Genomic DNA, 17,913 nt, shown 5'->3' on the forward strand with positions numbered 1-17,913 from the left:
AGATAATTGGTCACAAACCCAACAATCGGATTGATTTTTAAAACTAGCATAGTATCAGGCCTGTGATAGAAAAGCATTTGATTTATATGCAAAAGTCTAAGAAGTCAAGAAAACATTATAAATGATCATATGAATCAGGTCCAGCATCTTGGACAAGCTGTCTACCTCTGATGTTGTTGTCTTCTCATCCTGGTGTACTGTAGTTTCTCTTGTTTGAACATCATTTTAAGGTGAGATCAGGTCAGCTGTCTTCTCTATAGATTAATCCAGTGTAGGGGCCTTTGGAAGTGGGAATTAATCTAAGAGTTAATTTTCTTCAGTTTCATTGTGCAAGAGTTAGTTAAGAGTACCTGATAAAAAGTCCTTCCATCCACGTTGGAGACAGTCCCTTAAATTATGTCTTTTTCCAGTCCTGGTTGCAGGTCATGAGGCATCCAATTTTCATCCAAAGATAGATTATTGAGGTAAGCTTCAGAAACAAACTTAGGGTGTTCTTTAAGAATTTAATTAAATTTTGCATTAATATCACATAACAGCAAAGAACTATCTAAGAAATGAGTCTTACTACATGCAGACCTCCATGAACAAACTGGGATTTAACATTTTTTGAAATATTTTTTTTTTCCAAAGTTACCCTCATTTTTATCAAATATAACCAAATTAAGGCTATTTTGTTTGCAAAATAGGTCTGTTCTCACTAATTTTGGTCTGATGATTTATATAACCATAATTGATTATAGACTTTTTATTTTGCTGAAACACCTATAGAATCTCAGACTGAACTTTTACTATAAAACAGGGCTGGGAAACTCACACCAAAGGCTTATCACAGATTTTGAATAACAAATCTAGGTGAACTCTTCTCTTTTTAAGGTCTCAAAAATTCCTTGAGATTTTTGTACCTGTTAGTGAGATAACCTTTTTAGCTCATTTGATAAACTTACTGGAAACTTAAGAGTTTCAAATTTCTGGAGGAGTCAGATAGAGAGAAAATATAATTGTTTTGTTTATAACGTAATTTTACCAAATTATTTTTATAATTAGTTTGAGAGGAATGTTTTCCTTACTCCCGGAAAACACAAGATTTAAACCTGTAATTTTTCAGATAGAAACCATAAAAATTATAAGCATATTCGCTGGTTCATTCAGTCCTTTGTTAACTTTTGTGAAGTCATCAGGTTTCTCATTAGAACACCAAGACATATCAAAATGTTAAGAACTCCATATAATTTTTAGGATATCTGTATTAGTAATTTTACCATACATTATAACATGAGCAGATTTTTTTGCTCATTTGATAATCTTTTTCATGTAATTTAACCAACCAAATAAACACAGTTTAATATCTCTCTTTGGGATGTTTCAGGGGCCCTCTGAAGCACCCCAAAGTTAGCTAGAGGTCAAAGGAACTTTAAAAGAATTCGATTTAGGAATTTTTATCGAAAAGATCAATTAAAAGCGTTTAGAACATTTGGTCAGATTTAGTCAATGTTGATGGCTGTATCATTTAACTTGTTGATATGTCACAATGGGCGTAAATACCAAGGCTCAAGGTCTAGTGAAAGTCAGCTCCGCCATCTTGGACCTAATTGGCTCTAAGCAGTTTTCTTACACCCATGTCATTCCTAACAAAATCTACTTATCTAACTAATTGTAATCCAATTTTAGAAAATCCTGATTATGCATAACTCTTTTTAGTATTTTTTTCATACTTTTTTACTGAAATCACTCTTCCTGCTTTCCTTTAGCAACCAAGAGCTAACTTTTATATTAGCATTTTATAGATTGATGAACATAAATACCAGTGATAAATTCTAAAACCCTTGCTTTCTTAAAACATTTTAGGATGGCATCAAACATTATTCATTTATGGTTCCAAATCTCTTTAGTTTTTCTGTAAAAGGAAGTCAGTGTTTAGTAGTAAATGTTTTAAAATCTTATTTCATTTGGAAATGACCTAATTATTTAATAGACTTCTAATACTTAGTTTAGCACAACCCTTAGAAATTTCAGTTACGCCAATCTGGGGAGACTATTGTAGACAGATATTCTTAAAGAATACAAACTCATATCTCATTTACATTTTTTAGAAGTTTCTTCACTCGAGGTAATTTCCTTGTTGACAAACTTGTAACAGATATAATATTTAACTTATATTAAACCTAGGTTTAATCTTTTTCTTGATGTTAATTACTCTAAGACATGTCTATATTAGATAGGTCAACAAACAAACATTAATATCAGATATTTAATACTGAATATTTCCCAGTTCACCTGAACCTGGAATTTATTGTTTAATTTAGAATTATTTGATTTGTAAGCGCTTACCTTTTTTTTTTTAAGCCAATTAAATAGAGCTCATTTACAAATTAACCTAAAAAATATTACCCAGAGACAAAAACATACCAAGACATATTTAGACAGACACACTGCAAGATCTAGCTTCATTTTCTAAGTTTGGTCATGAATTAGATATTACAATATAAAATTTAAATAACATTTTAAAAGGCTTTTTCTTTTTTCTCTCAGTCTCAGGAGTTAGAGATGGTCTAGATAAGTGTTCCTGAGAGCCCTGGTCTCAAGGCACAGGGAAAGAAAATCAAGTTTTAACAAAATGGCGGCAGGTCTAAATGGTGGCTAGACAAAGCAAAACGGCCGTCACAAATCACGACACAGAACAGAGTTAAAACGCACACATATAAACCTGGCAGTCCTCATCAGACACTCCCTTAAATACAAGAATGCAGTCTCTCAGAAAACCTTCTATAGAGACACAGAACTTGAGATGTCTTTAAAGATTTCAAAAGGAGGAAAGGAAGCCAGGTTGAAAGAAGGAGGAGGAGGAGGCGGGAAAGGGGGGCAAAAGGGGTGGCCTTACAGACGTCTCCTGCCACCTGCAGACACCCAGGCGTTACGGGACTTTTCCCTGGGCTTCCAGAGAAGGGAGGACTGGAACTCGGCCCTACCAGAAACAAGACCAGAATTCGAGTTCTCTGCCAAGAGGAGGTGATCAGTCTCCAATCCACAGCTCAGGCTGAGGCCCTTCGACCAGATTCCTGCGTCCAGGACCGGGGGACTAGAAAAACGGGAAGGATAGGAAGGGCTAAGGAGAGGAAAGAGAGAGGGAAGGGGAGGGAGGTCAATAAAATCTCTTGTTCCTTACCGGTCGGGGCACTCTGGCCAGTTGTCCGCGTCAGGAGGAGACCAGGGACAAAAGGGTCCCAGTCGCGGCCGCTGGGTCTGGTCCATTGGCAGGCAAGCTGGCCCCTGAGTACCCCGAGTGGTCAGGATGTCAGTCTCAGCGAAGAAGATGTCCCTTCGTGGTCGCCATTTGTTGCAGGAAGGGGGACCCCTTCCAGGGCCCGAAACTGGGCTCTTGTCTAACACTCGGAAATGAATTGTCCGAGGAGACACATGTTGACAAAGCAAGAGATTTTATTGGGAAAGGGCACCCGGGTGGAGAGCAGGAGGGTAAGGGAACCCAGGAGAACTGCTCTGCCGCGTGGCTCGCAGTCTTGGGTTTTATGGTGATGGGATTCGTTTCCGGGTAGTCTTTGGCCAATCATTTTAGTTCAGAGTCTTTCCTGGTGGCGCACGCATCGCTCAGCCAAGGTGGATGCTAGCAAGAGGGATTCTGGGAAGTGGACGGACAGGTAGTGTCTCCTTTCAATCTTTCCTGAACTCTTCCGGCTGGTGGTGGCTTATTAGTTCCGTATTCCTTATCAGGATCTCCTGTCATAAAACAACTCATGCAAATGGTTACTATGGTGCCTGGCCAGGGTGGGCGGTTTCAGTCAGTGTGCTTCCCCTAACAGAATCATTTTGGTTTTCTTCAGATCTTTGAACAGGTACTGAGTGAACTGGAGCCCCTGTGTCTGGCAGAACAAGACTTCATAAGTAAATTTTTCAAACTACAGCGACATCAGAGTATGCCTGAAACTGTGGTATGGGTGACATTTATTTACTAGCTCATATTTGTGATCTATATCATAATTAGCCTAATCATTATGTTGTCATAATTTCAATATCAGAACAGAAAGAATTTACATTGTAAGGATTTTTAAAGTAATTTTTATCATATAAGATAATAAAAAAAAGGATAGTGTTTGAGCATCTAATCTAATATTCTAGACTATCTTAGGCCTAAACATTCTCTAAATTGATGAGTGGGGGACATGTCTGAGTTTACTTGGCAAAAAATATTTTTAAAAAGCAAATTTATTGTTTTAGTGATCAAGAAAAAGTAAATAGAATTAAAAAATTAAAATGATGTTTTAATGTATATTTGTTGTTATTTAGTCACTAAGTCGTGTCTGACTCTTTGCAACCCCGTGGACTGTAGCCCACCAGGTTTCTCTCTCCATGGGATTTCCCAGGCAAGAATACTGGAGTGGATTGCCAGTTCCTTCACCAGGGGATCTTCCCAACCCAGGAATTGAACCCGTGGCTCCTGCATTGGCAGGCAGATTTCTTTCCTGCTGAGCCACCAGGGAAGCCCCCATGGTCTTAAAAAATAAATGAAAGCAAGCAAGAGAAAAATGGTGAGCCTCAAATCAGAATCTTTCTTATGGCTTTCTTACTATGAGACTGAGAGAGTAACAGGCGGGAAGGCCAGGGGTCTCCAAATGGAGGAATGAGGCTGTAAGTGCCAGACATTTTTCTCTCTCCTAACCGGCAGAAAAGAACAAACCAGCGATCTGTTTTTCCTTCTCTATGCAAAATTAAAAGGAGGTTTCTCCTAACATTCTGTGTGGCCATGACACCTGGTCTCACCTAAAGCTAACTACTCCCAAACCTTGAGTTAACCAATACATTTCTTTTTCGTATGGAAATGTTGTCTTAAGCTATGTTAATGAACCCCAGACTCCATCTTCAAGTTGGTTCCCCCAAACGGCCTAACTTACTTGTTCAGGTATTGTTCCCCTAATCTATGTAAACGAAACTATTTGTTGGTACAAGATGCAAGTCAATAGTTTTATGGCCTGGGATGAATTATCTGGTGCCATTCTAGATTTTATGACATTCCTTTCTTTTCTTTAACAGACTGTGAGTGACTATATACCATACAGCTAAAGACTAGGAGGGGGGTACTCTTTTGCCCCCTTCTGATGCCTATGTCAGAAGCTTTCTCTATCTCCTTTATACTTTAATAAAACTTTATTACACAAAAGCTCTGAGCGATCCAGCCTCGACTCTGGCCCCGGATTGAATTCGTCTCCTCCGGAGGCCAAGAATCCCGCGTCTTATCGTTCAGCAACAACCTTTCAAGACCATAAACTAATTATTTAATCCCTACTTTTCCTCATCTATGTAATGGGTATAATAATGCCTATTGAACATGGCTCTCTGGTGGCATAAAAAAATGAGCCATTTGCTAGAGTATTTTAAAGAACTTAAAAACACAGTGCAAATCGAGTGATTTTTTTAAAATTAAGATGATCTTTAAAAGAACTAACATATAAAAACAGTGCTCAAAATGACTGAGAAATTAAGTCTTTCAGATGGTTAGGGGGTTTGTTCTTGTAGATGGTAATTGCTAGTAAATTTGTTAGTTTCTGTAAGAACTTCTGACAGCATTTTTTATGCTCAAGTTTTATTAGGATGATTAATTTTATTAGAATGATTTTAATTTTCAAAATTCTCCCTTGAACATGTCCCTAGATATTTTCAGCTTTTTATTAAATTGTCCCCTCGTTCCTGCACTCCCTCTGAGTCTCCTCTACCTTTCTCTCCCGCCCCACCCCCCCCAAATGTGCTCACAAGCAAACACAGCTTCTCATTCTCAGATAAAATCTGAAAACAAAGCTTCTCCTGAACATTCTGAAGCAACATGTTAAATTATATAATTTCATTGATAATACTACCTTTTAAAATCATTATTTCTCATCATACATTCTCTCCTAAGAATTTGGAGACTGAGCAGGCTATTGCTATATAAACTAAACTCTTCAATTTGTTAGCCTTTTATTATGTAAAGTATCTGAATAATTTTTGCAGACTGAAGCAGAGGACACAGATGGAGGAACTTTGTCACGGCAACATAATGCTGGCCCACCGCTGCCTGTTTCATCTGAGTATGTGTTTGTTACTATCTGTTGTTTATTGTGAAAAAAAAAGTAAACTTTCAATTGAGCAGGAAGGAATGCTGCCCAGTGAGGAGTCCAGATTACTGTCCATAGCTGACAACACTCAGAGCACCGATCTGTGTGCCCAGTGTGTTACAGAGCTTCTCAATGAAGTAAACTTGGTCCCCTTTATGGCTCTTTGGCTTTTCTTTGCTCTTGTAATCACACAAATGCAGTCAATTTTGATGTTTGCTGGTAGGAAGTTGCATTTGAATTGTAGTGTATTTCTCAGAAATCACAAAGCACATTTCAGGACCCAGTTCTACAAAGGACGTTATTTTGAGTGATAAAAATGCAACCTCAAAAAAATATGTTTATGTTGGAAACCACTCTAGAATAATTAACTATTTGGACAGTGTTAGTTGATATATCAAATTTTAGTCATTTGTGTATACCGAGTGGATTAAAGTTAAAGGTAAATGCACCTGAAGCTTGTACTAACTATTCTGTTTTGTATTTCTGAACAGGAAAGATATGATCCGCCAGATGATGATTAAAATATTTCGCTGCATTGAGCCAGAACTGAACAACTTGATTGCATTAGGAGACAAAATCGATAGCTTTAACTCCCTTGACATGCTAGTCAAAATGAGTCGCCATGTGTGGACTGCACAGAACGTGGACCCCGCTTCTTTTCTGAGCACTACACTGGGAAATGTTTTGGTGACTGTCAAAAGGAACTTTGACAAATGTATTGTAAGTTGGGTATTTTTTTTTTCAGTAACTTAGAACTCTTAACCATTGCAGAGTATCTGTGTGTGTGTGTGTGTGTGTGTGTGTGTGTGTGTGTGTGTGTTTCAAAGACTTCTGGCTTCCCACCAGGGGACCTACTGTTCCTGTCCCCACGCCTTGCAGCAGGGTATTGGCTGCAGTGTCCAGGAGCAGGCTAGTGCCAAGTTGTGTCCCGTCTACACTGTGAACCATGGCCAGTTCCTGGAGTGACTGACACAGAGGCAGCAGCGATTACACCCGAGATCCACTAAGTAACTGAAATCCCAGGTGACCAATTAGTGACCATAGATTTAATGAAGCAACTGAAACTTGAATTTATTGTTTTTCTTCTTTTAATATATCACAATAGGGTAATTAATATTTGGGTTATTTTAATTGATTAAAGTATTTTTTTCAGTTCAATAGCTTTAATCATATTGCTTTAAGAATAAATTGTTCTTATGACAACTTTTGGTAGTTATCATTTTTCTCCTAATAGGGAAAAAAATCATTAACTTTATTTTTTCTGTTAGGTTTTGGTAAGCTTATAGATATGAAGAGGATTGGGCCAGGTTCTAAAAAGAGTTTCATTTTATGAATATATTTAGTATTAATATGTAAAAATAGGTATTTATCATCTGAATTATTCTACTATGTAACCTCTAAGTTAAATCCAGTGCTTGAATAGCCATAGAATAATGAGTGAGTGAAAGTCACTCAGTCATGTTTGAGTCTTTGTGACCCCATGGTCTGTAGTTTGCCAGACTCCTCTGTCCATGGAATTATCCAGACAAGAATACTGGAGTGGGTAGCCATTCCCTCCAGGGGATCTTCCCAACCCAGGGATCGAACCCAGGTCTCTCGCTTTGCAGGCAGATTCTTTACCGGCTGAGCCACCAGGGAAGCCCATAGAATAATGAGAGAATAATAAAAATATTAAGGGTGATTAAAATCCACTTCATCTTTTATACTTTTTAAAAATAATGCTTACTGATTTCTGAAAGTTTAAAAGCCATCCGTAGAAACGTAAATGTCACCTCAACAGACTTGTTAACCCTCCTTCCCCACCAAATGATTGCACTGGCATTTGAAATATTATGAAATTTGGCCACTTATCCTCTTCCCTGCCCAGCTTTCTTCAGAAGTGATGATAAACCTGTAAGGTCTGATTGTAAGCTGATTGCCAAAAAGAAAATAAAGAATTACTAAAGTCTAAGATAATGAGTCCTATGTGACATAGAATAAGAATAGCTAGAACATTAACCATGAGAACACTGTACATTTTTAGAATATGAAGATTTTCTTGCTCTTATCAGTGAATAAAGCTAGTATATAAAACTTTAATATAATACCTCTCAATCCAGTTGAATGTAATTGTTAGAAGTGTAAGATATAATAGTGTCAGGGAGATGTAGACATGGGTTCAAATGAAGTGCTTAGCACATTGCCTGGTACAGAATAAGAGCTTGTAACTAATTGCTTGTAATGGTGATGATGATGATGATGATGATGACAGTAATGAAAGTGAAAGTAAAGTCGCTTAGTCGTGACCGACTCTCTGCGACCCCATGGACTGTAGCCTACCATGCTCCTCCGTCCATGGGATTTTCCAGGCCAGAGTACTGGACTGGGTTGCCATTTCCTTCTCCAGGGGATCATCCCGACCCAGGGATCGAACCCAGGTTTCCCACATTGTAGGCAGATGCTTTACCATCTGAGTCACCAGGGAACAATAGTGGTAATTAGTAATAGTTTGCTGAAGAATGTTCGTGTTCCTCTCAAAACTGGGAAGTGAAGAAATTTAGTTAAATTAACCTAGACAAAGGTATAAAGTCGTGTTTTTTCCCTAAATTGCATGTATTTCTAAAAGATGGACCTTGTCACTAAAGGGAAGAGGATGGTTCCTTCTGTTGTTTATCATCAATCTGTTTCTTAATTTAAATCAAGTCTTTTCACAGTGTCGTCAGTTGTGTGTGCTCAGTAAGTGTTACATGTTTTTGGTACTTGGGACAAGATCTGGACCTAAAGCATACCTTGAAAGAGTAGTGAATGGTTCTCTGTGTATTGAGCCAAAGAATGAATGTCAGACAACTGCAGAAAGTGGAATAGATGGTATCTGAGTTTAGTACTTTCATCTGGTGGCCAAGCCCAAAGTGTTCTTCAAGGAACGGGGCTAAAAAGATTAGCCTGCCAAGAACTAGGGATAAAATTAGAAACATATCAAGTACTACCAAGCTGGACACTGCACTCCAGTACATTTCTTACCTGCATTTACTTTGCTTTTCAGGATTCCTCACACTACAGTGATGTGGTTTTGTACCCTTTAACCTTTGAAAATGGTATGATCTGGGTGTCTCTGCCTCATTGTATAGTCTTGCCTTCTTTGTCATAGATTAATTAACCGTATAAGGATGGGTTTATTCCTGGGCGCTCTGTTCTGTTAATGTACATGTCTGTTTTTGTACCAGTACCATATTGTTTGATGACTGTAACTTTGTAGTATAGTTTGAAATCAGGGAGCATAATACCTCTGATTTTGTTCTTCTTTCTTGAGCTTGCTTTGGCATTACGATCTTTTGTGTTTCCATACAGGTTTTAGAATGATTTGTCCAATTTGGATTCCTTTTATTTATTTTTCCTGTCTGATTGCTATGTCTAGGACTTCCAATACCATATTGAACAAAAGAACGGTTACTTTTCTAATCTCTACATGTCATATGGTTTTCAGGTTATACCCCCAGAATCTCAGCACAATGAAATTTTAGGTAGGAGTTGAAAATGACTCAACGCTTGGGCAGTGTACTTCTTACTGGGAATAGAACTAGATCCCCTGGAAGTACACAGAATCATAATTGATTATTTTGAACCAAAGTGTCTATATTCTGTCTATTTGTCTATTTGTTACTTTGTATCCATCTTACACAAGTACTTTGCTATACTGATTTAGAGTGAATGACTAATAGGTACATGGAAAACTATATAATGCAAATCCACAGTAGAAGTACCTGTTCTCCTCTGTGCTCATACCCCCAAAACATAGAACTTCTCTATCCAAACAAATTTTAGGCTGATGAGATTTGGAAATGGTTGTGGTTCTCAACTTGACTATATAGACACCAACCAGAAATAATCTTGAGAGATCCTGTGTGTGCTCTGGTATCTGCTCTGCCCCAAAGTGGGCAATCATTATATACTTACCTTTTATAAATGATAGAAGTGTTCATTGGTTGTTTTTACTTGAAACAAAGACCTGAGGTTCACAAGCTTTGAGTGCATTTTGTTTTGAATAATTTGGATTTTTTCCCTTGATTTTAGTTCCTTCAATGATATCTATGTACTTTTTAATCTCTGGAAATAGTTTTTCATAGTTATCCATATTGTGTTAATCTTTGATTAGTACATGTCCGAAATGTTCTAGGTATTAAATTACATCATGCCTTTGTGGTATATATATTTACTTTTAATTGTACGTTGTTTCTAAGTTGCTTAGCTATTTTTCTCCCTTGCTTTCTGCCTAACTTTAGAGTAACCAAATAAGGCAAATGGAAGAAGTAAAGATCTCAAAGAAGAGTAAAGTAGGAATTCTCCCGTTTGTTGCTGAATTTGAAGAATTTGCTGGACTCGCAGAATCAATCTTTAAAAATGCTGAGTGTCGTGGAGATCTAGATAAAGCATATACTAAACTTATCAGAGGAGTATTTGTTAATGGTAAACTTTTGTTACATTATGAAGAAGTTTTTGGTGGTGGTTTTCCTTATTTCTGGTGTTTTTGGTCAGTTGTTTTCATTATTTCTGATTAAGTTAGAAGTTGGGAGACAGATGTGTTCATTATTTTCCATAGTCTCTAGTCTTTTTTAAGTTTTCTGAAATTAAAGATTTCTTAAATTTGGGACTTCTCTGGTGGTCCAGTGGCTAAGACTCCACACTCCCAATGTGGAGAACCTGGGTTCAATCCCTGGTCAGGGAACCAGATCCCACATGCAGCGATGAAGTCCTGGCACAAGTAAATAAAAAAATATATATATATATTAAAAATAATAATAATAATGATAAAGATTTCTTAAATTTGAAAAACAGTGTGTAAAACCCTTTTGTATTTACCAGGAACTACTTATATTTTAGGGTTCATATGGGCTATCAGTATGCAAAGTTGAAATTCATTTTTTAAACACAAAAATGACCTTGTGGATTACATTCGCATTTTAGCAGGAGTCTTCTTGAGCTGATCAACAGTGATGTCTGTATGTGTGTGTGCTTAGTCAGTCAGTCATGTCCGACTCTTTGCAACACCATGGACTGTAGCCCACCAGGCTCCTCTGTCCATGGGATTCTCCAGGCAAGAATACTGGCACGGGTTGCCGTGCAATCAGCCAGGGGATCTTCCCAACCCCGGGATCAAACCCAGGCCTCCCACATTGCAGGTGGTTTCTTTACCATCTGAGCCACCGGGGAAGGTCAAGAATACTGCAGTGGGTAGCCTATCCCTTCTCCAGGGGATCTTCCCGAGCCAGTTACTGAATCTGGGTCTCCTGCATTGCAGGCCGATTCTTTACCAGCTGAGCTACCAGGGAAGCCCAAATTAATGCTAAAATAGTGTAATTCATCATCTAGCTATGTCAGATCACACAGTTAAGTTACAGAAACAGTGTGGATGTGTTTAATTTGAAATAAATGATCTGACTGCATCAATTCAGGAATTTTTAAAACTAAAAAAAATGACCAAAGTAGAATTATCTCAACAGTTAGAGATAATACATTTTTGGTGGAAACAGGTTTAGGGGAAAGATGATAAATTACATGATTGAATGTTTATATGGTTGATATTTCTTTTAAAATTCAAAGTAGCTTTGCGTTGTCTGATTGTAAAGTAGTATATGCTCATTACATACCCCCCAAAATCAGCAAACTCACTTTAAAAATCAAGAAGAAACTAAAGGTAATTTGTAATCTCATCATACAAAGGTTAACGTTTAATTTTTACCTGTGTGAACTTTTCAGTATATCTCTCTCCCTGACAGACATGCACATATTGTGTGTTCTGTAATTTGAAACGTTTCTCACACCTTACACCCTGTTTGGAACCTGCTAGACTCTGTGATTCTAGTGTCTGTCCTTGTCTCCTGATACAGATAACCGTAGTCACTTCTGATGATTACATAGAGTTCCATCTGTCATTGTTTCCTTAGCAGATCTTCTGTTAACAGGCATTTGGTTTGTTTCCAGTTTTCTGTATATTTCTGTATATTGTCCAATAATTTCCCTAGGATCAGTTATTAGAAATAATTCCTGGGTCAGAAGTTTTGTGTCTGTTGAGTTTCTGCCAAATAACCACACAGAAAGATTATACCTGTTTGGTCCTTTGAGTGTTTGGTGAAAGTTTCTGTCACATCTGCCTCGAGACCCAGTATTTCTTGGTATTATCAGTCTTGTTATCCTTTGTTAACCTAGAAGGATATAAATCAGTTTTGCTTATGGTATGTTTTACTTCCAAATTATATGTTAAGTTTATTCATCTTTCTCTTTATGACTTCTCAGTTTTGGGCCATTCTTAGAAAGTTCGTACTACCACAGAATTATTTCTTTAATTAGGTTTATTTTTCTTAGTACTTACAATTGCATTCATTTATTTGCCTTTGACATTTTAAGCACTTGAACAGTTTAGAATTTGGTTGGCTAAAAGATGTGAAATAGGAATCCAAATTTAGCCATATATATATATATACACATATATATATATATATATATATAACTGTTTTAGAATGATTTTTTATTTAGGTTTAGGTCGATCCTTCAATACAGTATGTTTTATTTGATTAAGTCCAGAAATGTGCTTACTTCTTAAAGTTATAAATGAAAAGAATCATGTAATTTTTCCATAGCTAAATGTGGTCATAGTCATACCAGGTCATCGTTACATTTTTTCCATTTTTGTTTTAGTGGAGAAAGTAGCGAACGAAAGCCAGAAGACCCCCAGGGATGTCCTCATGATGGAAAACTTCCACCATATTTTTGCAACACTTTCTCGTTTGAAAATCTCATGTCTAGAAGCTGAAAAAAAAAGAAGCCAAACAAAAAACCACAGATCACCTTCAGTCTTATGTCATATACTCTTTAGGACAACCTCTTGAAAAGCTAAATGTAAGCATATTTTCATTCAGTATATTTTTCTTGGTTTTGAACCTGTGTTTAGATGTGAGTAACACAACAGACATTTAAATTTGCTCATTCATTGGTGGGTGCAGGAGGATAAGGAAGGATGGACTGAGATATTGAAGCTGCTCAGACACTGCTAGATGTTTTATATACATTATTTCTTTTAATTCTTGTAAACGATGATGTGGGGTAAGATAGCATTATCCTTGTTTTACAAATGAAGAAACTGGAAGTAAATAAAAAGTTATAGTAATTGACAGGTAGCAAAGCAGGGGGATTAACCATAGATTTAGCCTTTTCCATTATACCAGTCTTCCATTTCTTACCTCGTAAATGGCTAACCTTTATCCCTAGCTCAGATGAAGATTTTGAAAATTCTATCAAGATAAAAAGAAAATAAAAAATTGTTTTATTCATTGCCTTTTCTTTATCCTTCCTTTCTTGACTTGTCATTCCCCAGAGCAAATCTGATCTTTAAACATGAGAAATGGTAGTTTTAGAGAACTTTGCAACATAGTAGAAGCTTAAATGGACCCTTCTAACAAATTAGGTCCACAGTGTGATTCGTCGTCTTTGTTTTGAAGTTAGAGTCAAATAAAAATTGTCTATCTGTTGTCAGCAATTCAAATGCAGAACCAGTGCCTTGTAAACTGAAGAACAGGCAGATATTCCTTTAGGGTAAAGGGTCTGTCTCAGACCTAAAGCCTGCATGATGCGTAACTGCAACATAAAGGAACTTCTTTTGAAATCAAATTTAGAGCAGACACATTGATAAATCCTTTATTATGTAACATTGTTAGAGAAGCTCTAGCCAATGCAGTAAGACCGAAACATAAAGATATATGGAAAGAGAATCATACTGGAATGGACTGCCATTTCCTTCTCCAGGGAATCCTACCACCCAGGGGTCAGATCCGGGCCTCTTGTGTCTCCTGCTGGCAGGCGGAGTCTGTGACTGCGCCACCTGGGAGGCCCTCGGGCTTACAATCACCTGTGTGTGACCTGTGTGGGAGTTATTTCATCTGGTAAAGTAAAGTAGGTTTTTTAACCTAGTCAAGGTATATATATATATCAAAAAACAATTTGTTTCCTATATGTTATAATAACCAATTAAAAATCTGTGTAGAAAAATAAATACATTAATTAAAATCTGTGTAGAAAAAAAATTTAAATATCTGGAACAGATTTGTCTAGAAAATTATTATTAAAAATGTAGTAATTTAATGAAGAATAAATAAATAATTGCTAAGAAAATTTTAGAGAATAGTAGAGAGGGGATTTGACTTGTCAGTATTAAATCATGTTGTGCTCAAGTAAAGACTTGCCAATATACATGTTAAAAAACCACTTACACTTAAAAGGCAGCCTGAGAAGAATATTTATAACAGTACAAGAGTCAGTATGCTAAATATGAAAGATCTTTTTAAAATCAATCAGGAAAGCACTAGGATCCCAATATATAAATGGGTATGGGTTCTGAATGTACTTACTGAGCATATGAAAAGCAGATAAACTTCATTGCTAGCTGAAGAATATTGAAATAAAATGACAAATAAACCTTTCTTACCTTTTTTTTTTGGCTACACCACTTGGCATGTGGGATCTTAGTTCCCCATCCCCGTCCGTCCACCGGGGATCCAATCCATGCCGTCTGCATTGGAAGGGCAGAGTCTTAACCACTGGACTGCCAGGAAAGTCCCCCTTTTTCACTTTTCAAAATGACAAAGATTTTTCTTTAATTATGATAATGCTTATGATAGTATGATAAGATAAAATAGTGTCATATACTGCTGACAGAAATATAAAGTAACTGAACTTTTCTGGGAAGCAATTTGTGTATATGAAGAGTCTTCAGAATGCTTAACAATTACACTCCTCAACTGAAGAATTATAGTCCTAGAAATTTATGCTGGACAGTCATCAAAAATGTGGGTAAATACCTATGTATGAAAGTTATTTATAGCTGTATTTATAATAGATTTTGTTTTTGATGAGTAGATTTTGCCAACTTCAAGAGAAAAAGTAAAAAATATTAAATACTTAATACTGAAGGAATGAATAAACATAGTATAGTCATTGGACGGAACATGATGCAGCCATTAAAATTTATACTTTGGGAAAAACATATCAAATATTAAATGGAAAATATAGCATACAAAATTAATCTCATTTTCATACTCACACATCAAAAGACTAGAGGGAATTCTAGTCTTTTGACAGTGCTTATCTCTGAGTAGTGTGATAATAGCTGATTATTATTTTATCCTTTATATTTTCACACACTGTCTGATTTTTACACAGTGGATATATACTAGTTTATAGTCAGATTTTTTTTTTTTTTTAATTTAAGTGGTAGTGAGAGCCGTTCTTAGCCGTTGTTTCTTTTCATTTCCTTGAAGCATTTCTTTGAAGGTGTGGAAGCTCGAGTGGCACAGGTATAAGAGAGGAGGAAGTGAGCTATCAACTTGCGTTTAACAGGCAAGAACTCCGAAAAGTTATTAAAGAGTCTCCTGGAAAAGAAGTGAAAAAAGGTCTCGATAACCTCTACAAGAAGGTTGATAAACATTTATGTGAAGAGGAGAACTTACTTCAGGTATGCTTTAGTTCTCTTAACCTACCTAGATTGCACATCCTTTTATATATCTATTTTCCCCTAAATATTCCTCTAGAAATGCTATACATTTTCTAATTTTAGTGCAGGAGGAAAGCGCCATATAAAATGCAGACAAGATTAGTAAATTGTGAGGAAAAAAGGAATATTTATACAAGTTTATATGGCTATCTCTGTGTATTTTATATTTCTGTGGTATCATTTTGAGACATTAAGTTGTTTTGCTTTTGTTTGGGGACGGGTTTTTCATGACTTTCTGTGTTTTGTTTTAGTTTGGATGGTAGTAAGGGAATGGAATGTGGAGTGATTGTGAGCATGGGAGCCTGGATATGGGTTCATAATCTGCCTCCAGGTAAAACTGCCTGGTTTGGAGCAAGTTAGTTCACCTCTCTGAGCCTCAGTTTCCTTATTTGAAAAGCAGAAATAATACCTGTACTATGTAGGTGGGCACTAATATTATTGCCATTGCCATTTTATACATGTGAAAATCAGAGCTTGGAGAGGTAGAGTAATGTGACCACGATCCCATAGCTAATGTATGATAGAGTCAGGTTTAAACCTCAGTTAGAGATGAGTAAGAATCACTCTTGATTTTAGCATCATGGAAGGCTTCATGAAGGAAAGCATTTATGTTAGTCTCTGGAAGTCAGATACTAACTTAACAGATAAAATAGAAGTGGCATTCCCAGTGGAAGAAATACTGTGAGCTAAAAGATGAGAAGCAAAAAGTGTAAGTAAAGCTGTTTAGTAAAATAGTCTTAAGCTGACTGTTAGGAATTTAAGGTTTGTGACATTTAGGATTTACAAGGAAAAATCCTCGAAGAAGGCACTCTTTGAACTGGCAGATAGAAGTGGTGTTCGTTCATAGTACCCGCCCTCACCAGGTTGTCATGAGACTTAAATAGAATAATACGTGCATAAAGCCCTTTGCACTGTGCTGATGTGAAACAAGTCGAGTAAGTGTAGCCTATTGACAGCGCTGCCGTGTCAGTGTGTGTGTGTCAGGTTCTGCCTTGATAGTTGTCTAAGGTTTATTTTCTGATGGGACTGTTCATTTGTTTACTTTTTCTTGACTGAAGTACAGTTGATTTACAGTGTCGTATTGATTTCTGCTTATATCTGTCAGCAATTTAGTTTCCACTTCTAGACTATAGATCCCTTTGACTGCTCATGATTAGTCTGACTCATCTTGGTGTTCTCCATGTCATCAAGAAGTGTTTTGCATCCTTAATTTTAGATAAATTAAACTTTCATCTGCTGTGAAGTTTCGTTTAATCCTTAGTCTTATTTCATACATAGTAGTGCATAGCCACATCTGTGTTGGCTATTGGAACAGATACAATAACAGCTGAAATGTAATAAACATTACTGTGTCAAACACTGTTCTGAGCACTTTACATACATTCACTCATTTAATCTCATTTGAACCTGTGGGGAAGGTATTATTATCACGACCCAGTTTACAGATAAGGAGGGCCTTGAGGCACAGAAGAGTGGTGTAACATACTCAAGGTCACTCGAGGAGTTACGAATCTTCCTTCAGGATGTACATTCTTAACTGTTGTTGTTCAGTCGTTCAGACGTGACTCTGTGACCCTGTGGACTGCAGCACGCCAGGCTTCCCTGTCCTTCACTCTCTCCCAGTTCAGCTCCGTCGCTCAGTCGTGTCCGACTCTTTGCGACCCCATGGACTGCCCAGAGTTTGCTCACATTCATGTCCATTGAGTCGATGATGTTACCTAACCATCTCATCCTCTGCCACCTTGTTCTCTTCCCACCTTCAACCTTTCCCAGCATCAGGGTCTTTTCCAGTGAGTCGGCTCTTCACATCAGGTGTCCAAAATATTGGAGCTTTAACTTCAGCATCAATCCTTCCAATGAATATTCAGGGTTGATTTCCTTTAGGACTGACTGGTTGGATCTCCTTGCAGTCCAAGGGACTCAAGAATCTTCCCCAGCACAGTTCGAAAGCATCAGTTTTTTGGCACTCAGCCCTCTTTATGGTCCAAGTCTCACATCTCTACATGACTACTGGAAAAACCATAGTTTTGACTCTACAGACCTTTGTCAGCAAAGTGAAGTTTTTGCTATTTAATATGTTGTCTAGGTTTGTCATAGCTTTTCTTCCAAGGAGCAAGCATCTTTTAATTTCATGGCTGCAGTCACCATCCACAGTGATTAACTATTATGCTATCCTGCTGCTAAGTCACTTCAGTCCTGTCCGATCCTGTGCGACCCCATAGACGGCGGCCCACCAGGCTCCCCCGTCCCTGGGATCTCAAGGCAAGAACACTGGAGTGGGTTGCCATTGCC

General features: G+C 37.3%; 1 protein-coding gene and 1 non-coding gene across 2 annotated transcripts in view; both read left to right on the forward strand.

Annotated features, from left to right (window-relative positions):
- Positions 1-17,913, forward strand: part of LOC136155318 (exocyst complex component 1-like) — a 47,325-nt gene that overhangs the window by 27,706 nt on the left and 1,706 nt on the right. Inside the window, 8 exon segments of the mRNA XM_065917129.1 lie at positions 3,837-3,944; positions 5,998-6,074; positions 6,593-6,821; positions 10,361-10,544; positions 12,774-12,889; positions 12,891-12,974; positions 15,389-15,419; positions 15,422-15,582. Coding sequence (XP_065773201.1) covers positions 3,837-3,944; positions 5,998-6,074; positions 6,593-6,821; positions 10,361-10,544; positions 12,774-12,889; positions 12,891-12,974; positions 15,389-15,419; positions 15,422-15,582 — 990 coding nt within the window.
- On the forward strand, positions 10,731-10,803 carry TRNAG-CCC (transfer RNA glycine (anticodon CCC)). Its single transcript has one exon. It is a non-coding gene; the product is annotated as a tRNA-Gly (tRNA).

Source organism: Muntiacus reevesi, unplaced genomic scaffold (assembly GCF_963930625.1).
Source record: "Muntiacus reevesi unplaced genomic scaffold, mMunRee1.1 SCAFFOLD_77, whole genome shotgun sequence".
Classification (NCBI taxonomy): Eukaryota; Metazoa; Chordata; class Mammalia; order Artiodactyla; family Cervidae; genus Muntiacus; species Muntiacus reevesi.